The sequence below is a fragment of the Aricia agestis genome, chromosome 12, assembly GCF_905147365.1.
Source record: "Aricia agestis chromosome 12, ilAriAges1.1, whole genome shotgun sequence".
Taxonomy (NCBI): Eukaryota; Metazoa; Arthropoda; class Insecta; order Lepidoptera; family Lycaenidae; genus Aricia; species Aricia agestis.
The window spans coordinates 9360624-9387745 of record NC_056417.1 but is presented as its reverse complement, the minus strand read 5'-3'; the positions used below and the strand labels follow the sequence as shown (position 1 = coordinate 9387745).

The 27122-nt window shown below is 35.8% G+C and overlaps 1 protein-coding gene across 2 annotated transcripts in view; it reads left to right on the top strand.

The window, feature by feature from the left end:
- The window catches only part of LOC121732359 (chaoptin-like), an 88758-nt gene that overhangs the window by 43659 nt on the left and 17977 nt on the right, over positions 1-27122 (top strand). For both annotated transcript variants that reach the window (XM_042122215.1, XM_042122214.1), the window contains exons 2-3: positions 9764-9934; positions 21710-21854. In XM_042122215.1, the coding sequence (XP_041978149.1) occupies positions 9766-9934; positions 21710-21854 (314 nt within the window). In that variant the 5' untranslated portion in view covers positions 9764-9765. The remainder of the gene's footprint in view (positions 1-9763; positions 9935-21709; positions 21855-27122) is intronic.

Below are 27122 nucleotides of genomic sequence, written 5' to 3'. Positions count from 1 at the left end.
ATTTAATTAAATAGTTTCATACTATCAAAACGCGTTTTAGCAAAGCTAAAACTTAAAAATGTCGTTAGCTATGTCCACACTGTGCGCTCTCGTCTTCAATTTTCGTCATCAACTTTCGTATTGGCGCATTCAATAATTGCGTGCGTCAACGAATGCAACGCCAACATTGTCATTTTTGTTCAGTTGCAGTATCTGTCAGCTTCACGTCGCGGGCATGCGTCACGTTCGCTGTTGACTGCGCTATAACGCATGCCCTTGACGAACAGAAAAAGGCACAGTGTGGACAAAGCTATTCACATTTTCTGCGCTGTCATTATGAAAGTGCAATAAAAAATAATTTCGCCTGATATGCAAGTCACTGTAGTAAGTACACCCTTGTTAGTACTTGTAAATAATTACGAATGCATGCGTGATTATACGCTATGGGTTCGTGCTGCCGATATGTTGGGCTTAAAGTGGGCACATTCCGACCGGCCAGCGCATACCGGAGTGCGCCGATGGCACTTTGCGGCTTTAGTCATTTGCACTAAATATGGTTTCCTAGTGCCCAAGTTGCGAGAAATGTACAGCATTTTGTGATCTCAGGGAATTAGTTTTCTTAGTACACATACTTGAGGTCTGTTGTCACAATGAATTATAGTTTCATTCTAAATCTACTATATACTACTAATCTATATATATAAAACTCAAGGGTGACTGACTGATTGACATAGTGATCTATCAACGCACAGCCCAAACCACTGGACGGATCGGTCTGAAATTTGGCATGCAGGTAGATGTTATGACGTAGGCATCCGCTAAGAAAGGATTTTGGCAAATTCCAACACCAAGGAGTTAAAATAGGGGATGAAAGTTTGTATCCTTCTTAACGCGAGCGAAGCCGCGGGCAAAAGCTCGTGTTATAATAATTGCGAAAGTGTATCTATAATATTATGTCCGTCTGTCTGTCTGTTACCTCTTCACGGCCAAAAGGTCAGTATGGAGGTACTTTTTAGTCCCGGAAAAGGACATGGAACACTTTTAACCCGGAAAAATCTACGGTTCCTTCGCGATAAAAGGATTTTGGCGCAATAAAGTTGCGAGCGTCATTTAGAATCTAATATATTTTAATTGTCAGTGGCGTTGCAAGAGAAATATAAAAGGGTTAAAAACGTTACGAAATTTTCATTCCTCAAAAATCAAGTAAAAAAACTTTAAACGTTTCAAAGGAAAAATTGTGGCTCGGGGCTCCAAGAAAAATAATTTACCAAAAACGTTTAATATTGAATAGCAAAATCTTTGATATCGTTGACCTGTAAAGTTATACAAAATTGTTCTCCCAAAGGCTTCAAAGGGGTTATTCTGATGGGGGCCGAGTACAGTCAACATCTTTAAAGGTACTAACTTGGAGAAAAAATGTCAGTGCGTAGGTATATTAAATGTAATTCATTTTTTGTAAGATTAGGGACAAACGAACAAACTCCTACCGTCGCCCATGGACACTCGCAACATCAGAAGAGTTGCAGGTGCGTTGCCGGCCTTTTAAGAGGGAATACGCTCTCTTCTTGAAGATTTGCGGGTCGTATAGGTCCGTAAATACTGCTGGTGAAAGTTCGTTCCAGAGTTTTGCAGTGCGCGGCAGAGAGTTACGCGAAAAACGCACGGTGGAAGACTGCCACTCATCAAGATGATGAGGATGGTATGTTGGGACGATGGCGAAAAGTTGCAGGTGGTATGATTCCGAACAATTCCTCATAGCAGACTATTTCGGACCTTGCAGATATTCCTTATTAGAAACTTTTTCTATAGCAGTTTTATAACTGAAAATATTAGATGCTTTTTCATTCTAAGCGCAAGTAAGTATGAAACACCTGATTATTTAACATTCACCAGCTGTTAATAAAATATTATCCGAACTAATATTAGAAAGTGTGTCTGTCTGTCTATCTGTTACCGCTTCACGCCCAAACCACTGGACTGATTTTGCTGACATTTGGTATGAAGGTAGGTACTTTGATTCCCGGGAAAGGACATAGGATACTTAATCTAATCTTAGATACTTAATCCCGGAAAAATGTACGGTGCTAGATCAAAATATAATATAATATACACCAGGGGTCACCAAATGGCGGACCGCAGTCCGCATCCGGACCGCCGACCCATTGTCTGCGGACCAAGCATGTTCGAAGATGATCTTCGTTCATTTTCGAACATGCTTGGATTTAATGTCAATATTTCACTCCAAACTTCAGAGAGATAATAATTAGCTACAAACTGCGAATAATAAAAACTAAGGAAAAGTAGGCTACAAAAATGGTTACTTTTCTCATTGATATCTAAAAATACCTTTGTAATTTCCGTAATTACCTATGTTTAATATTTTTTTTATATAAAATGTGTGGACCGCGAAGGTCATTTCATGTCTTAAAACGGACCCCGAGCGAAACTAATTGGTGACCCCTGATATACACTTATAATACTATCTAGTGATATTAACTACTATTAGGAATTTTAGTCGGTGAGTATAAAATTGCGTTGATATCGGCCGCGATAAAAGTTTTCAAAAATCACGAACTTCCATTTTTAGCGTCAATTTAATTTTCTGTGCTACGTGTTCAATTTCATAGGGATTCGTTTCTAATATTTTCAATACTTTCTGACTGAAAAATACTGTAATTTTGTTTAAAATTGTTTATTTTTTTTAGAATGCATAATATCTATTGTATAAGCACGCGAATAAGTACCCTCTCTACCATAGAATGGGGTTCTGTCTACGGTAAAGTAGACAACGTGTCAGTTGATAGACGAAAATTGTCAGTATATCTGTCGCTGTTTTTTTAAGGATTAGTCTGACGTTATGATGTAACAAACAATATCTTTGTTCACATTGTGCCTTTTTCTGTTCATCAAGAGCATGCGTTTTAGCTCCGTGGTTATAACGCTGTCAACAGCGAACGTGAGGCATGCCCGCGACGCATGTTCTCTGACCGTATCCAAAACTTCAAAAATGTCAATATTGGCGTTGCGTTTTTTGACGCATTCAATTATTGAATGCGCCATTATGAAAGTTGATGACGAAAATTGAAGACGAAAGTGCACAGTGTGGACATAGCTAATAATCACTTTACGTACACTCATTTAAACCAGAATGAATAAATATTTTACGGGTAAAATGAAAAACCGTAAAATAAATTCGTAGTTTAACGTTAAATAACTTAGCTTTAAAATCAAACTTACATTTCTTGTGCTCGAAACTCATAATAAGAGTTCCATTACCATAAAAGTTATAGCAATCGAGATTTCTAAAACACACTAACAGCGAGATATTAAAGTTTACTCGGCAAGACGCTATTGATGTAGATCGTGAGTCCCTTTTATATGTGAGCTGGGATTGCGAACGAAGAAAACTACTCATTCGACTCGTGTTTAAATAGTTATGAACACATTACTTTCAAACCTTTCTTTATAATGTTTTACATGGAATATGAGTACGTCGGAAATAAGGCTGGATTTACATGCGGCGGCGCGATTACGCGGTTTGGCCGCTATACCGCGAGATCACAAGCTATATATAACGATTCATTTAAACTAGAGATCGCCCAATGGTCGAAATTCGAAATTAAAAATTAAAAAAAAACTACCCTATTCCCTTCCCTTCCCTACCCTCCCCTTTTAAAAGGCCGGCAACGCACCTGCAGCTCTTCTGATGCTGCGAGTGTCCACGGGCGACGGAAGTTGCTTTCCATCTGGTGACCCATTTCCTTGTTTGCTCCCTTATTTCATAAAAAAAAATCCGAAAAAATTATTATGTTGCAATATTTTCAGATCAGATACGACAAGATCAGATAAACATCAAACTCAACACATAAAACATTCATAAATGGTTTTTGTTGTAGAAACACTAAAACTCTGCATGTAACCTGGGCTAATTTTACAACTCTAATAAAATGCGCGGCGTGCATAATAAACATTTTGACCAATATACCGGAGTAATTGTGGAGAGCTATGAATACATAAAATATAACCCCATTCCATAAAATCTAATTATAAACAGTGTTGCCAGCTCCGCATAAAATATCTGCGGAGTCTCCATCAAATATTCGATAATAAAATATTTTTATGCCTTTGTACACTTCGATATGCGTAAAATTTTAGCGACTAACAAGTGCAACGTAATTTTGTTATTAATAAATTATTGGTTTCACTTTGGAGCCACTTTTAGTGCTTCATTTAAAATAAATTAATGTAACAGCAGAATACACTCAAAATATGTATTTTATTGGCTAAGATAGCTTTCAAACCCAACATCAAATATTCAAGATTGAACGTCAATATTATTATGTTGTGTGTGTATTTATGTATGTAATTCATATCCATTAAATTAGCTGCAAGCATAATGTATAAAATTTAATGTATGGTAGCTTAGTAGTTAGAATTAATTTAATCTTAACTCTAACTAGCTCTAAAAATATTATGAATATGATTTTATGTATCTTATTATAGCACGGACATTATACATTCATACAGGCATATTAATACATTTTTAACACTCAATGTAATCTGCCTCAGGAGCGGCTTTTAGCTGCATGTAATATGCAAACAGGTCGCTACTCTGAATTGCTAATTTTCCGCGCGGTCTCGATTTTTCTAATATCTTTTTTAAATCGCAATTTTCTGAACGACTAATCTGATTACTAAGAACAAACTTTTACACGCGCATGCAGATTGAATTTTTTGTTCAATCAATGAGAGTTTTTCTGCCACAAAATGCTCAAAAAGCCGACTTTGGATCGAAACATTCTAACGCGAATGAACTTGACTGGTTTTTGTGGGAAGAAAAAAATCCGACACCACGATTTAAAAAAATGTAGTAAGTAACAACATATTAACGATGGATGGAAATGACCAATGAGTACTGATGTATTAGTAGTTACCTGTTGCTTATGTATTCTGTTATTAACTATATAACTATGTCATATTATTATAAATGCAAAGTGTTCACGCCCAAACCACTACACTGATTTTGCTGAAATTTGGCATGGAGATACTATTAGTCCCTAGTAGAAAACATAATAATATTATATAATTCTTATCACGGAACAGTGAAGGTATCCGCTCGATAAACGAATTTTGGGGCAACTATAGTTAACTATATTAAAACGTATAAGAGTGCTCACTGCTTAGTGCATATTATCAATGTGTAATGTGTCGAACTAGGGAACGGTCGTGCTCCACGTTACACACGCTGCAAATATTATTTAATTAATATTTTCGCGAATCGCGCGGCACGTTGCCGCTGCACGTGACCATGGCGCTTTTAGCCAACGAGTTGCTGGCGTTTATCCAGCACGCCATTGACGCCATGGACGAGGTCAGCATCATGCAGATCTGCAAGTCCTCCTTCACCAGTGAGGAGATTTGCAAGGGGAAGCAGCTGCTGTATGAGACGCTCGGCCAGAGCACGAACATGCCGTCGCGACGAAGAGACGGAACCGAAAGGAGCGTGCAGGACATCATCTCCCTGCTGAAGCAGACTGATCCAGATGAGGTACCGGCTTTTGTGGCTAAAGAGCTGCACAAGCTGCCGCCCGTCACGTTGGACCACGTCGACGTCGTCAGCCTACTGAAGGACATCAGGTTCCTGAAGGAGGAGCTGACCGGAGTTCGGGGTAGATTGCAGGCGTCAGAAGCTATCATTGGTGATCTACGTAATGAATTATCACAACTAAAAAGTAATAATTCATTATGTAGGTCACCAGCTGACGCCGCATTCGTCACTCATCGCCGAGGCGCACAAGCGATCACGTTTAGCCCGTCAGCATTATCGGACGGGTCAATGAACGCCGCCGCTGCCGCCCCCACCCGCGCTCCCCTCCTGGTTGCGCCGACGCCGAGTCCACAGACGACTCAGCAAAACTACGCGACTGTTGCTGGTCGCCCCACGCCTCCCCCGCGGGCGCATAAAAATGCGGGAAATGAGAGCCGTAAGGCTTCGGAGAGTCGCAAGACTACGGAGAGCCGCAAGGCTACGAAGAGCCGCAAGGCTAAGTCTTCTCGACCTAGCAAGGACGAGAGCAGGAGGTGCGATGAGGAGGGCTTCATACTGGTGGAGAGAAGGAAGAAGAAGCCCGCCGCCCTCAACCATCGTGGCGCCGCGCCATATGTACCTGTGCTGCGTCTGCGGAGCGAGGTCCCCGCGACGCCCCTGTACATATCCCGCCTGCACTGGTCCATGTAGGTCGAAGACGTCGTGGACTACATCAGTAAGAAGACATCCCTCCACTTGAGGGTCGAGCGTCTGCAGTCTCGCCACAAGGTCAACTTCAGTTCCTTTGTGGTGAGAGTACCGACGCATCTTCTCCCGACCTTTGAAACGGAGGAATTCTGGCCGACCGATGTGGTTTACCGAAGGTTCCGGGGGAGACTCCGGAATGAAGCGCGCGTCACGTCGCCGTTAATTCGTGATAATATTGTGTAGTTGTTAAGTTTATATAATTTTTATGTATGTTAGTCATTAAGGTATATATTGTATGGGCCTACGTAGCCTGATTTAAAAAAAAATTGTCTCCAACGTTTCAAAACCTTAATTGCTAAGAAATGAAATGAGATTTCAGAAGCATTCAAAATTAACTTGTAAGATCTGTACAACTTAATGTAAATTTTCTGTAGCTATAAAAACTCTGTTAAAACCATAAAGTTAATATAGCTAGCGGAATAGAGAAACCTATGAGACAAACAAAGGCCTGAGCAAGAGAGATGTCCTTGACAGCTCGAGATTGTTGCTCTATTCCGCTAGGTATATTAACTTTATAGTTAAAACAGATTTTTGACAAATATAAAAAAAAAACTCTTTTGCATTAATTTGGTTACCATTTATCAAACTAATAACGTTTTGTCACATGTAAATATTTATTCACATTTTGACAAAGCAAAACGTGATAAAATATGCTACCACTTTATTCATAGCAGTGACTAATTGCAAAGGTGCAGCGACACACCGGCCTACCTGCCGCCGCGCCGCCGCCTATAAGTATGATAGCTGGTGTGTTATTACCCTAAAATGAAAATACGAAAACAAAATTCAAATTAATGTTGTACTTAATATTGTATCTATTATTACGATTAAAGAGTGGGTGGGAAAAAATTGCTGACAGTGCATTACGGTTTCAAATATCAAATAACATGATATCAGCCACGATATTAATATGTTATTTGCTTCCGTTATCAATGATGTTACGGCAAATGTGACGGCACAAATTTGGCAATATGGCTATGGCTGTATGACTGCACATTTAAAGTAAAACTTTTTAGCACCGTTATAATGTTTAACTCGCGTCAGAGCACGTGAACGTGACTGAACCCGTGATCGGATCGAAAATTCATTAGACGGAGAAGAATTGCTCGTTTAAAGACAAAAATATATACCAAATGTAACAGCTGATCAATGAAAGCAATGAAAAAAAGTTCTCGATAGAATAAATCTCAAATCAAAAATTTTATGACATTTTACGTCTCGTAGTTTGTACCGTAAACTGATAAAACGATAATAATTAGGATATGAGGACTTAATGTATGTATTTATTATATTGGCCTAGGATCCCTTCGTAGAAGGACCTTCACCGAGCTGGTTAATGGATGAAAAGTATTTTATATTCAATTACAGTCAATGTCAACAAATTTATTGCAAATGGGTTGCCTAAAAAATTTCAGTCCAGATTAAAAAAGAATAAAAAAAAACTATTTTACTGGTTTGGTTAGTAGACAAATTCTGTACCAATCGAAAGTATGGAGCCCGTAGAATATGAAAACGTTAGGTTGTCAATTTTTTTCCTGTCCAAACTCTTGGGTAGGCAGGTAAATCGATACTAGTACCGGTCTGGTTAATGCTTAATGCATATTCTACGGGCTTCATACTTTCGATTGGTATGGAATTTGTCTATTAACCAAACGAGAAAAAGGAATTTTTTTTATTTTTATTCTGGACTGAAATTTTTTAGGCAACCCACTTGCAATAAATTTATTGACATACACGGTAATTAAATATAAAATATTTTTCATCCATTAACCAGCTCGGTGAAGGTCCTTCTATGAAGGGATCCTAGGCCATAATATGTATTGTATTGTATGTAAATAATAATAATATTATGTATTTTAAAATAATCAAATGAATGAATGGGCCCTTTAAGATACCTCCCATTTATTTTTTTTAATTTCAAACTACCGTTTTAATGTAAACGCGCATGTGGCTGCATCGAATTTTTCGAAATTCAAAATTTTAACTTTCGAACGAAACAGAGAGCGCTGTTTTTTTATTAAATTCGAATATCCGTAATAACACTAACATAAAACTGTATAGATATACGTAAGTACATACACTTTTGAAATTGGCACATATTTTGTTCAGACGCTGTTATAGACTCGTATATACGAACACTGGGCAGTTCTGGAAATATTACATAATAGATGTCCCGCGCGGCTTCGCCCGCGTAAATTAGGAATTTCACAGAAACCGTACATTTTCGAATAAAAATAGCTATAAATACTCCTTTCGAGTGGTCTACTCTATATAAGTGCCAAATATTGCTTTAAAAATTGCTCCAGTAGTTCGTGAGATAAACCCTTTTTTAATATTTTCCCCGTTTTTACATTCATCACATTTTCCTGAGTTTCTTCGGTCGTATTAGTCTTAGCGTGATAATATAATATAATATAGCCTATAGCCTTACTCGATAAATGAGAATCTAACACTGAAATAAGTTTTTAAATCGGACCTTTAGTTCCTGACTCAGGTTTATAATATTAAGAATAGATTTTTTTAAATTATCGCTTGACAAACTCGACCCTCGATCTAAAAGACTATGAAAAGGCTCATAATCATGGGACGATGCATGGTATAATATTATGGTAGTGATGATGATGATGATGAATGTAATTTGCATAGTAGCATATGCTTTCCGTTCTTAAAACAACGCCGAAACTCCCAAACTTGTATCTATAAAGAATCAGAAGTTCTCTCAGCACCTTCCGAACCACGGTATACCAGGTATACCTTGGTGCAAAATCTTACTTGTTAGTAGCATATGCTTAGAATACTTCTCACGAAACCGAAGTCACCACATGTTTCCCCATAAATTTTGAGGAGTTCCCTCGATTACTTATGGATTCTTCATCAGATCACCACTTTTGTGAATATAATACCAAATTGGGATGATACCCTACATACCAAAAGAAAAATTTTGAAAATCGGTTAACAAACGGCGGCGTAATCGTTGAACATAAGAAAACGAACATAACACTTCCCCCATTTTGAAAGTCGGTTAAAATTGTAGCCTATGTGTTATTCTGATGTATAAGCTATATTATTGTAAAGTTTCATTAAAATCCGTTCAGTAGTTTTTGCGTGAAAGAGTAACAAACATCCATACATCCACACATCCACACATCCACACATCCACACATCCATACATCCATACATCCAAACAAACTTTCGCCTTTATAATATTAGTAGGGTAACATACATACGGGTCGAATTGATACCCTGCTTTTTTTGATGTCGGTTAAAAACGATGTTACTTCGTCACGTTTCGAACACCTCCTAAACATTTTTTTAACTTGAACTACCGTAATGTAAACGCGCACGCATATTATTTTCAAATTCGAAATTTTAACTTTCGAACGAGAGCGAGGCAACCGATTTTTTTAAATTCGAACTTTCAAACGTCAGACCAACTGCATCTCTTTTGCGGTGAGTGCCAATTTTTTTTAAACCGTCTCTCTTTTACAGTGATGGTGTTGGGTGATGCGTGGTCGCGGCGGTCGCTGCAGACGGCAGTGCTGTGTCTGCTGGTGGGGAGCCTAGCGCCGGAGCGGCTGGAACCGTGCGCCAGCAGCCCGCTGTGCTCCTGCCGCACCGCGCACATGTCCTGCACCGCGGTGCCGCTGCATAGGTTCCCAGGTGACAAAAGAAAGAAAGAGACAAAGAGATAGAGGGGGGAAATTAATTGTTTTTGACAGATACAATATCCAGACTTAAATGAATAAGGACCTGTTTCACCACTGTCCCTGATAAGTGCTGGATAGACTATCTTCAACTTATCTTACATGTAAAGTATAGTAGAAAGACAGATAAGTGACAAGGCGATGGGATGCATTTTACTCGTTTTAAATAGTATTTTAAAAAGATAAAACCGACATCAAAATTGTATGTAATTGAGAAATATAAAATTCCTTAGTCTGCTGCGCACACACATAAGCACTATAAAAATAACACTGGCATTAGAAGGGAGTAATTATTGCTTTACCTACATAAGTAATAAACCGCTATATCATAAACATTGGAATGCTAATACGTCTAATAACATGCTAATAACATTAATGCCGTAAAAGTTTCCATTAGCAACAATTAACATTAAGAGCCCATATGACCCTAACTCGACTACATACTTAAACCTAGATCTCAAAATCTGTAAGGTCTAGAAAACTGATTTTTTGACACAAGTAACTTCAGTTCATAAAGATTAAATGCTCAAGACGAAAACATGATTACTCAAAAAATGCTCGATAGTTTCTTTTTTACAAAAAACCTTGTTTTAGACACATTTTTGCTTGGATAATAAAGATTTCGAATAATTTTTTCTCGTGGTACAAGCGAACCTCGCAACACTGTCGAGGTACCACGGGCATAAAAGTTCACCTAATCCCACATTTATCGCTGCGAAAAGGGTTAACAAGGTTAATTAAAAGCTTGCTATTAACATATTCAAATAGCCCATAATAAGTTTTCCCCAAAGATTGAAGTAATGAATGATTTAAATCTCCGCTGTCGGCAACAACAAGATATTATTAATGGAGTAAAAATTAAACAGCGAAAATTTCGTTTACGCAAACTTGGTATTGTATATTTATTTTATACGGCTGTCGAACAGTGATATTATATTCTAAAGACTAAATTACTTATTATTATTATAATCCAAACTAATATTATAAATGCGAAAGTGTGTCTGTCTGTCTGTCCGTCTGTCTGTCTGTTACCTCTTCACGCCCAAACCGCTGAACCGATTTGGCTGAAATTTGGCATGGAGATACTTTGAGTCCCGGGCTTTCCCGGATGTCCTTTGACATAGGATACTTTTTGTCCCAGAAAAATGCACGGTTCCCGCGCGATAAACAAGTTTTGGCGCAACGGAATTGCGGGCGTCATCTAGTATTATAATAACTAACACAAAATATGCTAACAAAACATTATGTATAAATCCATAACTTTGGTCTATCTTTCTGTTACCTCGTCGCGCCCAAACCGCTAAACCGATTTTGCTGAAATTTGGTATGGCGATACTTTAAATCCCGGAAAAGGAAAAGGACACTTTTATCCTGGAAAAATGTACGGAGTGGCGGGTGTCATCTAGTAATCTATAAAGGTTTTTATAAGACCAAGTACATACTATTGAATATTACTTTTACATAATATACTTTATTACAAGTAGGTCTACATAGTAATTAATCTGTGTTATCAAATTCATTTTTAATGCGTTAGTAAAGGACAAAGATCCAGAACTAAAAAGCCAATTTGTAGTCATCTCTGTAGGCCGATTTAGTTGCGAATATTAATTTAAAATTTTGAACCGTCTACTTGAATAAAGCCTTCAGTCCCCTGGCGAATGTAATAACAATGCATTGTGTTTCCGAAAGAGGCGTTTGGATAAACTTTTTCAACTAGCCAAATCCGTCCCCTGCTTCTATATCACACTTCTAAATTTTATTCTGATTCGCTATACATACAATAATAAATATGTTTATTTATAAATCCATACTTCCATACTAATATTATAAATGCGAAAGTGTGTCTGTCTGTCTGTTACCTCTTCACGCCCAAACCACACCACCGATTTTGCTGAAATTTGGCATGGAGATACCTTGAGTCCCGGGAAAGGACATAGGATACTTTTTGTCCCGGAAAAATGTACGATTCCCGCGCGATAAACGAGTTTTGGCACAACGGAGTTGCGGGCGTCATCTAGTACTTTATATGGCAAAACAACATTTGCCGGGACAGCTAGTAAAAATTAAATCTGTTTTGTTTTGTAATGAGTGCGGAAATCTACGTGCGAGGGTCCAACTCGCATTTAGCCATTTTTATTTTTTTAACTTTACGTACGACAAGTAAATATACACGTTGTTGGTATTTTTTGTAACATTACAAGATAAGTGGTACTACATGTCGAGAAAACTAAAGAGATATCTTATATATAAAAGATAATATCTTATATATTAAAATAAAACACGACAAGTGTCACAATGTTAGTTACCGTACTCCTCCGAAACGGATTTACTGATTTTTACCAAATTTTATATGCATATTCAGTAGGTCTGAGAATCGGCTACTGGCTACTTTTTATATTGATAAGTGCATTTGAGATTATTATTCTACGAGTTACCAAGATTTTTTCCGATGAATCTGTAATAATCTGTGTCATTATAAGAGGTAAATTTTATTCTTAAATATTCTAAACACAGTGCGAGCATTTTTCATTTAGCGCCTAGACGTACCGCTTCGTTTTGCCGAATACAATACAGCACTCATAATATATCACTTGTTAACATGTAACAAACTATTTTAAAATAGCAAGGTTAAAGAATACCCAGAAAGTCAAATCCGAAACAAAGGTCGCAAAATTCAGTCTCTGTTAAATTCAATTATTATCGCCATTTCAGTTTAAAAGTCAGAGGAAAAGTAAATTCTCATAATGTAATAATAATAATAATAATACTCCCCACACCGGTTTCGGTGACGGTGGCCGGTTTCATTGAAACCAGGCCAGGTACGCAGGAGTAATTTTATAGTGCCCAAGTGTGTGCGCAGTACACAAGAGCACTCTCTATTCCTTTACTCTCATAACCCAGTGGGACGGAAGACCGACACGACTGGCGAGAGATCAGGCGCAGGACCGACTTTTTACATGCCCATCCGACGCATGGATCATCTTACTTGTCAGACAATCAGGTGATCAGCCTGCATTGTCCTAACCAAACTTGGAAATAACATGTTTCCAACGCGGGATTCGAACCCACGACCTCCGGAGTCGAGAGCGACGCTCTAACCACTAGACCACGGAGGCGTTCTCTCTCATAATGTATTCAAATATTAACATAATTTTGTAGTACTTAGAATATTTAAAAGATAAACATAATGTTAATTTTTTCACTGTCTGTGTGTTGTTAGGCTGATTTTATAAACGAAATAATTGCTTTGGTCATAAAGTCTAAGGCATCCATTACACGCTCATGCAAGCGACAGTCAATTAAGTCAATCATGAATTATGTTTGACTGATGGTGACTGATGAATGGTATTAGACGGTCACTTAATTCTCTTCAATTTTATGTCAGTCAAAGCCAAAAGTTTCTAATTTTTTTCCTATTTTGTCAGCCATGTGACAACACTCACTCAAAATTCGTGACTGATGGTTGCATGAAGCAAAAATCAAAATATCCAGATATTCATCAATAAATTTCATGCAACCGTCTGTCACGCTCTTACACGGTAGGTTATCCACCAGTCACAGCCATGACTGTGGTAAAACTGACAGCAAAACCTACCGTGTAATGGATGCCTAATAAGATTTTCATTTTAATATAAGTTTACTAGCATGTGTTTTTTTTAAACATGACTGTATGCTTGCGACTTATGTATAAGTACCTGAGCGAATTTCACGTCCTATGCTTTATGAAAAATTATACCACAGTATGTGAGAACTTTGTCCGGGCTCTCTCAAAGGTCAAAATCAAATAATATAAGGTATTTTAATGAGTCATAATTACCATTTGGTTTTTTACTTTTTCAGTAGACACTAGACAGTATTTCAATCGCAATATTATACGTATTTATTAGTATTATAGGTAACAGACTACGGGTTAATTATAATGCTTAGGGATGTAATTTTAAGAAATCTCTCTTGTTAGCGAAACTTTAGGTTCCTAGCCCATAGGAATCGTGCGTTAAACAATAATAAACTTGGCCTAGTTTGAGGAATTAAAGTTAAAAACTTTGCATTGCATTGCAATCATAATAACACTTTAGGTTATAAGTAATAGTGACTCTATCAGCCTATGAAAATACCAAGTTCAAATGTTAACAGGAATATTTGATAAAATGGTCACGTCCACGATTCTATTGGATTTAAACTTTGGCAAGTAGTTCGATTCAATTTACTATCTTGCATTGTTTTAATTTCATTGTGTCTCCCATCCAATTTTACAATGGAATTTACTTTTTAATTAGTTTTAAAAGAAAGCATAGCTTTTTATCTTCCTGGATTTTTAAATTGGAGGAACGATGAAGAATAATGGAAGGATTTATTTTCCGACACGTAGACATTATTTTGAGTGATCACTAATCATTGATTTGTTGAATCGCCTGTTGAATTAATTTTAGGGGAAAACAGTTACAATACTAAAAACTTAATTATAATAAAGTATTAAACTTTGTTTTTGTTACAATAAAGATATAGCTGCTAAGTAGAAATACTGTTCTAAAATAATATTATGCTATTAAGAGGCTTAATGGACATTAAGTGGTGTAAATGTTTGGCGTGTCTGTTTGTCTGTTTTGTCGTCTGTTCTTATTGTGCCATTAAATAATAGCCTAGTAAATGAATGCTCAAAAGAAGGGTATAGATGGAAAAGTCGAAAGCAAAAATTTTGACTTAGGAACATTGTTTGGACTAGTTAGGAGATTTAAACATACTATAACTAGTAGACAATAATATAATATCGTTTTACAGACGACAATAACAATTATCTTGAAATAACAAAGCACCAACATAGGTAGTATATAAGTCTTGACTCTTGCTGTCTCTTATATATGTTAAGGCCATCCCCTGAGCAAACGACCTTGACCATGCATTTGCCGCGTTGCCGAGATCGCACAAAAATCCTATTTTTTATTTATTATTTACTTCTTACATAAATAGTTCAAAATTGACCTAAAAAAATTCAAACGGGGAATATGTAGTTAATGAAATTGTCGATCTATCGGCGTGTGTTTCAAATAAAAGTAATTTGTAAGTACTAGGGAGATACTGAAAGTTGCTTGAATTTTAATAAATTTGTATTAATTTGGAAGCTGATATTATTATCATGAGTATAATAAACTAAAATAGGAAATTAATAACGGGAAACAGAATTTTCTAATTATACTGAAGATTATTGCTGTATTTTTATTATAATTTTGTAGCTTTAAAATTATGACATAAAAGGCTCTTAAAACGGTAAATTATGGCATCTCCGTTTCTGATCCTTGCCGCAAAAATTCAAATAAAATGTCACTATATGCGTAAAAGGTTTCCTTTTGCTTTAGGACACTAGAACAGTGACGGCATTTGTCGCTAGACCAATGTCGATAGAAAATGAAACCTACAGCCTAGTTCATAAGGTGGCATTTTATTTTAATTGTTGTCAGCCGTGCGGCAAACATCGGAAAGTCACTCAGACGATATAGCATATCGTTTTACTGACGTAAACCAAACATAATTATCTTGAAATAACGAATCACCGACATACGTATATTATCTCTTATATCTTTCGTTGTCTCTTATATCTGTTACGTACAAAATCTCAATGTTATTTGTCTTCCCGCCCATACCAATTCAATTATTATTCGAGTCGAGTCCTCCGCGTGCGGTCGTATTTTTAATTAGGATCATGTGATATCTGGACTAATTAAAAATTAATTTTATTCTTACTTTAAAAATGTAGGGACGTAGAAAAGTCAGCAATATTGTTCGTGTAACTTATTAAAACTTTATGCATGTATATATTTGAATAAAGTTCTTTAGAAACCAACAGGTTAAATTATGTTTCGAAGCGTATTTTTAGTACAATATGAATATCAATACAGTAAAGTAACTCAGCCATATATTTGTACCAGAAATAGCTTCCGGGTAGAGACAAGTTTCACGCACCTTTGACGTAACATTCCTGTTTCCTACGTTTCGCAACTAAAAGTTATCAACTTATCACAGAAATCACGCTTTTGCTCAGGCGGCCTTGTTTAAATATTTATACAATAATCAGCTGTACATTAATAATAATTTGAAAATATAATAAACTAGCTGTCCGTCCGCGTCAACAAAATGGAGCAAATCTTATGCAACAACAAAATAATTTTGAAAATCGGTCCACAAACGGCGGATTAAAATATAGGTAAAACATAAAAAAAGTAAAAAATATCCTCCTTTTTTGAAGTCAGTTAAAAAGTAGCCTAAGTTACTCCTTATTACATCAACTATTTGCCAATAAAAGTCCCGTCAAAATCGGTCCAACCGTTTCAGAGATTAGCCGGAACAAACAGACAGACATACAGACAGACAAAAATTGTAAAAATTGCTATTTGGGTATATGTACCGTATGTACATTCATATGCATGTAGTAAAAAACGGTTCTTTGTAATAACAAACAGACACTCCAATTTTATTTATATGTATAGATAAGAAGAAGAAAACTTACTAGCTGTCCCGGCAGATTTGCCATAAAATGATTTTCCCTGTTTTCCTGCTTTACTCTTGAAGTTTTTTCTGATTTTTTTTCTATAGACCTCACAGAGCCCGAGACCTTTCCAATGAATGCAAAATCGCGGAAATCGGTTCGTGCGTTCTGGAGTTATAGCGTCAAGAAGGAAAACTCGACTTATTTTTATATAATTACTAGCGGCCCGCCCCGGCTTCGCACGGGTGGACATTGATTTTTAAATATGTTTTTTTTTCAATCTTTATTTCTTAGTCAATCTTTATGTGAAGCAGAACATAAAAATGGTTTACACTATTGTAACTACTATATTATAATTATTATATTATAAATCTATTGTGTCTGCGATTCCCATGATCGAGGTAATAATAATTAATATTTACGTGGACTCTCTTGGCGAGCACACCCGCGCGGCGCGCCTTGACGACGCCCAATTCGTAACGTGCAGCAGAAATCGCAATATTTTAATTTCGCCATAACATTAAAACCAAACGTCTAATTTTAATCATTTACAGACCAAATATTATCTACATTAACTGTACTTAGTAATGAAATAATTTATTTTGATAAGAATTAATGCCATGAGTAAAATAAAGGCGTTTAAATATAGTCCAAAAACATTTCAAGATTTTTTAATAAAAAAATGGTTATTGTGCCTCACTCAACATAGATAGGTATAGTGTGTCGCGGACTTTTTTGTAGATATTTAAAAGATCTTTAATTACTTAGAACATTTTATGGTTCTATCTTTTATAGTTTAGGCACCGTACGCGAAAAAAGTAACATTTCTGGTCGATTTTTTACACCTTGCGTCCGAAAATCCCAAATATCTTACGGAAATTTACTTTTTCCAAAATAAAATTTTGCCTATGTTCAGCAGAATTAATGTAGGATTCCAATGGTAAAATAATCTTTCAAATCGGTCCAGTAGTTTCGGAGCCTATTTAAGACAAACAAACAATCAAATCTTTTCTCTTTATAATAGTAGTGTAGATTAAATCAGATGGTCTAAGAGCCGGTGAGAGATCGACCTTCACCGATCTGATAACCAGATGAGACATGTTTTTTATCAAATATAATTTATAAACAAATATGCCTATTTTTTAGCTAGGCAACAGTACTTTAAGTATGATTTTTTGCTAGTCTATATGACTGATTTTGTAATAAAATAATTTAAAATTTGATATAACTTTCGATAAGTTAGCAGAACGATGGAGTCACCTATATTGACTTACCTGTTCACATCGGCTTGCCATCTATATATTAATACGTGAGCCAAAAACTTTGTATCCCTTTTGACGCAAAATGGGGAAACGTAGGTGAATGAAATTTTGCACAGTTATAGTTTATATAGTGAAAGAGTGCATCGAGCTAATATTATTTTGAAATTATGCTTTTATGATACATTTTTTTAACAAATAAAACATTACACACACTAGGAAAATGACAGATTTTTGAGTGACAAGCCTATACATACGAATTGTACTCTTTTTTTACTTTTATTTATAGTTGAAGTCTGTTGACAACAAGGTGACAAATTGAAAATGGATTATAGTTTCTTTTATTGAATCTTAGACACTATTAGACAATGCTTACACGGCCAGTCTGAGATCAGCTGAGTCCCGAAGACAAGAGTTGAAAAAAATATGATAGAGTCAGTATTTTTTTACAAAATATAAGTGGTAGTAATGTCGTTGAAACTAAGGTCGAATTTCGACCATTGGGCGATCTCTAGTACACATAAATATACCCATACACATACACATACACATAAATGAGTAGGCAAGATACTGAGGCATATTATGTGTGTTAAAAACTAACAGTGAAATAAAATTCATTTGGCTATCAAAAGAATGAAAGTGATGAAAAAAAATCAATAAAATTAATTTAATTAATAAGATAGGCAAGTAATTATAGGCATATTTATTCATAAATTATATTTGATAAAAATACGTCTCATCTGGTTATCAGATCGGTGAAGGTCGATCTCCTTGAATTAAAATTTAAATCGACTAGACTTTTGGAAGACCTATGGAAATTTATTTTTAGGTTCGCACAATTTCTTATTTCCTTCAACAACATCTCATCAATGAGGCTAAACAGCCTCGCTAATGATGCCGGCGCCCAAAGATGAGGTAAATTCGCTCGGAGTAATCAATTTACTCCAGATCGAACCGATTGACTACGAAAATAATGACTTCAGCCACAGAGTGATGTAAGCCAGCTAATATCTACATCCATACTAATATTATAAATTTAAAAGCGTGTATTTCATACATCACACGCGGCCGACGCATTGTGTCCATTAATTGTAATGTTTTTTAGGATAACTTTCGGAAGCTATTTTTCAACATTTTAGTACTGAGTGACTATAAAATGAAAAATATGTGTATTTTTAACAAGGATCAATATATCAAAATTTGGCAGGAAGGTTTAATTGCACCCTGTATAATAAATGAGAATTAGGCCTCAGTATCAAACAAATGATAAAGATTAAATCAACTAAATATAAATTCGTAGAAACTGAATTAAATTATTTAGGCCCGATTCGACCAAACTTGAAGTTACATGAGTATAACTATCATGAGAATAATTTTACTCCTTTAATTTACTCTAGGGTATTATCGTTTGCATTTTACCAAGTTACTCAAAGAGTATGAAATAAAATGTCAATTATAGTTCACAATGACACCGACCGTGACAGTTGCACCCTGTTTACTCCACCAAAATAGCCCGTGTAAATATTTACTCCCGTGTAATTACCTCATTCTTGGATTAGAAGTTGGAAAAACGCAAAACCAGCTTACTCTTAGATTAGGAGACAGTTATACTCGAGTAAAATTTTACTCCAGTTTGGTCGAATCCGCCCTAAGACTTTAGAACCGTCTTACGCTAGCGAAAGTAATGAAAACCTGAATTATTACTTTGGGCTGAGGCTCGTATCGATCCTTTCATAAATCAATCACAAATTCTAGTTTACCGATACAATATAAACTCGGCTCACAAACATCGTGAATATTGAGCCATATTTTACTCCACATATTGTATATTTAGACTAAAATACGTAGGTTGGTGGTAATAAAATATTGAATAACCGATTGGATTGTGTTATTGGATTTGAGGTTGTTTCACGGATCAAGATTAATTTTAGTTTTGTCAGATGCGGCAGAACGGCGACGAGTTAAATTAATAGCCTTTTGAATTATCAAAATAATTAGATTTCGATAGATTTCCGTTAACGCCCGGGAATCGAAAGGTGTTAAAATAAAAAATAAAATTGTGTTATTTCTGAGTAGATTTTAAGAAAATGCTTTCAGAATATTGATACTACGGTGCCTACCACCGGTTCGGGAACTATCCCGGCGTAAGAAACTCGCACGGGCCCCACTTTTTTTACCAAAAAAAGTGAGATGAAAAATTAATCTTTTAAAATAAAATTTACAAACTTAAAATTATACAATGTCAACATACATTCATAATTGTAAGTCAATAATGTACAAGTAGCCTTGCAAGCAGCTGCAGGATAGCTACCCTACTCCCAAGATGTGCCATCGTTTATAAAAATTGACCTAATAGGCTTTGGCACACAGACGCTCTTTGACTACTTTCTTAGAATTAAGGGAAATATTTTGAACGTTTTCTGGGATTTTATTGAAAAGGCGTATACGTATACCTTTAAAAGATTTACTGATTTTACTAAGTCTGATCACTGGCAAATCTAGCTTGTGCTTATCCGTGTTTTTAATCGATTTCAGCGTGACGAGATAACAAACAGACAGACATATTTTACATTTATAACATAAGTATGAATTATAAAGTTATGGCTATGGAGTATGGGTGTTTTATATTTATACAATCCAGTTAAAATAATATATAATAATATGTTGGATATCATCTGTGCAAGTCAGAGACTACAGACAATAACGTACGAATCCCGTTATACTTGACACCTGTATAATATGCGCTTTTACTGAGGCTAGACATAATATTCCTCTCTCCAAAAATAAGGATTTCTGTAGTCACAAGTTATTCCAAAATAACTGTCAATCTAATATATTATAAAAATAAGTCGGGTTTTCCTTCCTGACGCTATAACTTCAGAACGCACGAACCGATTTCCACGGTTTTGCATTCGTTGGAAAGGTCTCGGGCTCCGTGAGTTCTACAGAAAAAAAATCAGAAAAAACTTCAAGAGAAAAGCAGGAAAACAGGGAAAATAATTTTATTGCAAAACAATGTTTGCCGCGACAGCTAGTATTTAATCTATACTAATATTATAAATGCGAAAGTATCTCTGTCTGTCTGTCTGTCTCGCTTTCACGCCAAAACTACCGAACCGATTGTAATGAAATTTTGTATACAGATAGTCTAAAGCCTGAGAAAGGACATAGGCTACTTTTTTACTGGAAAAAAGGGTTGTAAGGGGGTGAAAATACGAAAATTTGTTCAAATTAAGTTAGTTCCAAAAATTCATACTAGATGGAGCCGTGCGTCTCTTACATCGCGCTAACGCTTGCCTAACATCTTTCTATAAGAGGTGGTATCATCATCCATTCCGGTCTCAATTTTTTTCGATTGTTATTTCTTTTTTACGTTATTTAATAAGTCAGTACTTTATATACAGTGACGTAACCTTAAACCTATCAATGATAAATAGTTTATGGGTTAAATCGTGTAATTGGAGGGCTAAATAAGCTTTAAAATTTGGCATAAAATATAAAGTTTAATTTAAAAAAATGAAATATTATGTGCACACTGCACAGCTGTTTTGATTTAAGAGGTACCAGGGTTTTTTTTATAAAAGCTTTTGACACCAATTTTGTTGACATCGCGCACTATAAACTGAAGTCCACGCGGACGAAGTCGCGGGACACAGCTAGTATAATATAATATTCTCGTGTCACAGTGTTTGTGTGCGAACTCCTCCAAAACGGCTCAACTGATTTTAATGAAATTTTGTGAAAAATGAAGTTGATTGCTAGGAGTAGAATTGACATGATCCGACCAAAGGAGGTTGGTCTGTCAACACTCAACAGCCCAGGAATCAATTTCCTCGATGGTAAATTCGTCCTAACGAATAAAAACCTATTCTCAGACCTATCTGAGATTAAAATTTTATCTAATTTTATATTGATACCAGAAATAATTTCAGCTAGTAATAACGTAATAACATGGCGGTAACAACATGACTCACATGTGTGTTTGTTACAGAATGGCCGCGCATGGAGCTGCAGCACTTGGACATAAGCATGTCGAACCTGGAGGTTGTGTCGGAGAGCGCGCTGGACGGCCTCAGCCTGCAGACGCTGGTGCTGGTCGCCAACCGCCTGCATTACATCGAGATGCATGCGTTCAGGTAATTCGTACTAATATCGTACCGAGGAAATTGATTCCTAGGCAGTTGATGTATGTCATTTGGTCGGCGTATTATTCAATCGGTCGGATGGGTTTCTGGTTTTGCCGCCGTCCGCTATCTAACTAGGAATCAACTACTCTGACAGGACAGTACATTTATCTTGGCACAAAATTTGAAGCGATTTTTATAGACTTTGGCAGGAAGATTGCGTCACATGCTATCTCAGAGCCCCTAGCCAAGACTTTTTTCTTTATCGCTTCTTTATAGAATCGCCGATCAAAATGTACGGAATTGGCATGACATGAGTCGACTGTCGACTGTATTATTTTATCGAACACTTTGACTCACTTGTTCTGTGCAGTTCTCGTGGCCAAATATATACGTTTTCCGAGCAATAAATAAAATTATGGAGCCTTTTGAAATATTAATCCTACGTTTAAGGTATTACGAATTCCATAATTTATCTTGATTACCCATAAAAACTATTAAATAATAAGTGACTTATCCTGAATTAGAAATCGAACTAATTCTTGTTATTTTTAATCAGAAACGTTCTTTTAAGTTTGTTAAAACTCAAAGCAGTGATTAATAAGTAGTAGGGTGAATTAAGTTAGCAGAGCTAAGCGGATTAAGTTCGAAACATGAAACCCTAAATTGCTAAAAGTCCCTGATGAAGTAGACGTTCTCACGGAATATTATTAATTACTTGTATTTGACACTCAGATTTGTTCATCATCATTATCACCATCACCTGGATGTTAAAATACTTTTAATCTACACATAATATTATAATAATTATTATAATTTCATTAATAATTTAATACATTAAAGAGGTAAAGTTTGTTATTTTGTTTGTAGGAGCCTAGGAGGTAATTCCTTAAACTACTGGTTCATTTGCAAAAATTGTAACAATGATAGAAAGCTGCAGGTGTGTTCCTGAGTGACATTTTAATGGTTTTTTTCTGAAATTAAGTAAGAATCTACGCGGGCGAAGCCGCGGGCAAAAGCTAATTTGAAATATGGATGCTGTTAAGCATTGGTGTGTCATCCCACATCAGACTAGTTTTGAGTAATCGGTGTTTTAAGTTTTTTTTTGAATAATCTTTATTGTCTGCTTATTTTAAGCAAAAAAATGTTATTGTGCGGTATCTTTTTTTTTTTTTGTTGAAATGCGTAGATTATGATTATGAAAATACATTTTAATTTTACATTTAGTTTTAAGAGAAAACGTATAAAAATGGTTAATGCAATATTGCTATAGGGCTTATTACATAGCATTAATGTCCTTTGTGCTATTTCACATAAATGCAAAATTCTGATTTGTTCTTTCAATACAAATTTAAGTGCTTTAATTTTAACAAAATTTTATAAAATTACCTTGTCACACCCAAACCGCTGAACCGATTCTTCTGAAATTTGGTATGGAGATACTTTGAGTCCCGGGAAAGGACATAGGGTCCTTTTTATAAAAAAAAATGTACGGTTCCCAGGCATTACATAAAAATGATTTCAGCTTATACCGCTACCGTCTACGTAGATTTCGATGATATTTGGTATACAGATACGTTATGTCTCGGGAAAGAACATAGGATACTTTACATCCGGGAAAAGGGTACGGTACCCGTATGATAAACAAAAATGATTTGCGCCTAAACCACTGAACCGATTTTGATGAAAATTGGTGTGCACATACTTTGACTCTCGTGAAAGGACATAAGATAATTAGTGTCTTGAAAAATGTACGGTTACCGCGTTATAAAATTTCCTATTTTGCACCTAAACCGCTGAACAGATTTTGATGAAACTTGGTATGGAGATACTTTGAGTCCCGGAAAAGGCCATAAGATCCTTTTTGTCTCGGAAAAATGTACGGTTCCTAGGCGTTAAATAAAATGATTTCTGCTTATACCGCTACATGGATTTTGATGATATTTGGTATGCAGATCCTACTAATATTATAAAGGCGAAAGTTTGTTTGGATGTATGGATGTGTGGATGTATGGATGTTTGTTACTCTTTCACGCAAAAACTGCTGAACGGATTTTAATGAAACTTTACAATAATACAGCTTATACATCAGAATAACACATAGGCTACAATTTTATCCGACTTTCAAAATGGGGGAGGTGTTATGTTCGTTTTCTTATGTTCAACGATTACTCCGCCGTTTGTTAACCGATTTTCAAAATTTTTCTTTTGGTATATAGGGTATCATCCCAATTTGGTACTATATGCACAAAAGTGATGATCTGATGAATTATGCATAAGTAATCGAGCGAACTCCTCAAAATTTTATGGAAACATGTGGTGACTTCGATTTCGTGAGAAGTATTCTAAGCATATGCTACCAACAAGTAAGATTTTGCACCGAGGTATACCTGGTATACCGTGGTTCGGAAGGTGCTGAGAGAACTCCTGATTCTTTATAGATACAAGTTTGGGAGTTTCGGCGTTATTTTAAGAACAGAAAGCAGATGCTACTATGCAAATTACATTCATCATCATCATCATCATCACTACCATATTAATTATTATACCATACATCGTACCATGGTTATGACTTATAAGCCTATAATGACCCTGTTATTGGTACTTTTCATAGTCTTTTAGATCGAGACTCGAGTTTGTCAAGCGATAATTGAAAAAAATCTATACATAATATTATAAGCCTGAAGAGTATGTTTGCTTGAACGCGCTAATCTCAGGAACTACTGGTCCGATTTAAAAACTTATCTCAGTGTTAGATAGCTAATTTATCGAGTAAGACTATAGGCTATATATTATCACTTTAAGACTTATACGACCGAAGAATCTCTGGAAAATGTGGGAAAAACGTGGGAAATATTAGAAATTACGAACTACTGGAGCAATTTTTATGGCAATATTTGGCACAGATATAGAGTAGACCAAGTGAAGGGAGTAGGGACATAAGAGCTATTTTTATGGGAAAATGTACGGTTTCCGTAAAATTCCTAGTAAGTTATCATCAGACATCTAGTAAGTTATGTATCGGAAAAGGACAGAGAGTTCCCGTTTCTTCTTCCCTTCCCGCGCTTCCCGCAGAGTGCTCTTATGTATCGCGCACACATTTGGGCACTATAAAATTACTCCTGCGTAACTGGCCTGGTTTCATTGAACCCAGAGTGCCCTTGTGTATTGCGCACACACTTGGGCGCTATGATATTACTCCTGCGTAACTGGCCTGGTTTTATTACAACCGGTAAACCGGCCACCGCCCCGAAATCGGTGTGGTAGTTATTTTATTTATTATAATTACCAGCATTGGACATTGGGCGTAATTATCGAAATACTCGTTAGTCTAATTAAATTATTAATGTAATTGCAAACTAAAATAATTAGAATACATTTTATACATATTATTATTAATCAACTTACGGGTAATTTCAGATGCACAATTACTTCATCAATCTGATTAATTTGTAATCTGATTAAAATTACTAATTACTTTTTGCCCAACTCTGCACGTGATAAACTAATTATTTCTACATTAACTAAATTTAACCAAAATCGGTTCAGCAGCTTAAACGCAAATTAATAAAGTTTATTGCGTGAAAACCGAACATTTTCCATGATAAAAAATATTATCCTATGTCCTTCTCCAAAACCTTACGTAATATCTACATGTACTCAATATCGATATCTTATGCCAAATTCATTGTTGTTGACTGCGCGGGAACCGTACATTTTCCGGGACAAAAAGTATACAATGTCATTTTAATTGATTCAAAGTATCCGCATACAAAATTTTATCAAAATCGGTTCAGCGGTTTAAGCGCAAATCATTTTAGAAACATAGTACATAAATGCTGTATACAAAACCTCACTAAGAGGAATAAGCATTAACCATTTTTGTGCTCTAGAATATGCTACAGTGGGTTTTCAAAAAAAATGGATTTCACTGTCGTAAACCTTATGTTATAAAGAACAAAACTACATTATTAACTCAAAACCCGATTTTATGTGGGATGAAACACCAATGCTTAACAGCAGCCATATATTGTAGGACATACATAAAAATGATCACCAAAAAATATGAACTTAAGAGGATACACCAGGGGCTAGAGAAATGAAAAAAAAGTACGTGTAATATCTATAGCTGTCTCCCTTACCTCAAGCCTATACCGCAGAACGCGATAGAGACAACTGCAGAAAATCCAGAAAATCAATGATTCGTTGTCCCCTGATTCCTTCTCCAAAACTTAACCGATTTAAGTACTTTTTTCATTAAAGATTAAAAAAAGGCTTGAGCTGTGTTGCTATGTTTTGCTTTTTTATGTATAATCTAGCCAAATCTGTTTTCTGGACGTTTGAACACAGCGGAAAATCTGGCCATTTTTTTGGGTTTTTGAACGTTCATATCTTATTTAATAATTAAATTATGAAAAAAAGAAAACATAGGGACATTGTATTAGTGGCCGTAGATATTCAGGAAAAAAATTATAAATCTACTAGCATTATCCAGGGAGGAAACAGGGGACAACGTTTGTATGGAAAAAAGGGCGATGTGGACTCCTCTTAAGCTTTGATTTTTTAAATGTTTCTTGCAAAAATTGGTAAGCTGCCTCTTTCAAAAATACGCTACGTAAAATACAAACAATTTAGTTCAGAAGAAGAAAACGTGATATCTCACAATTTTTATGTGCGTATTCTTTTAGTCGTTATGGTTTCTTATAATATTTCCTTAAACTTCTTTCTTTAGTTTGTAGGTACAAACTAATATTATATGTATCCAATAATAATTAGTAAACTACCTGCAATCCTACATGAGTTATTATGTTTTTCTTTTACTTATGTATTTATGAGAAGTATTATTATATACAAACTTTCATCCCCTATTTTAACCCTTTGGGGTTGGAATTTATCAAAATCCTTTCTTAGCGGATGCCTACGTCATAACATCTACCTGCTTGCCAAATTTTAGCCCGATCCGTCCAGTGGTTTTGGCTGTGCGTTGATAGATCACCATGTCAGTCAGTCACCTTTGAGTTTTATATACTTATAATATATAGATATATAGATTTTGTGATATTTCCTTGAAAATTTGGTGCTCCCCTCAGTTTATACCTACGGCTTTGTTTTGATCCTCTCTGACACGGTCGGCACTTGCGACAGATCTCCTTAGCAGCCGCGAGCAAATGTATTCTGACCCATCCCAAGCATGATTTATTTACAACACAAAAGCCTCTTTGAATATACGTCAGCTAATTTTTATAATAAGCACTCTAAAGTAGAGAGGTTTTGAGCACT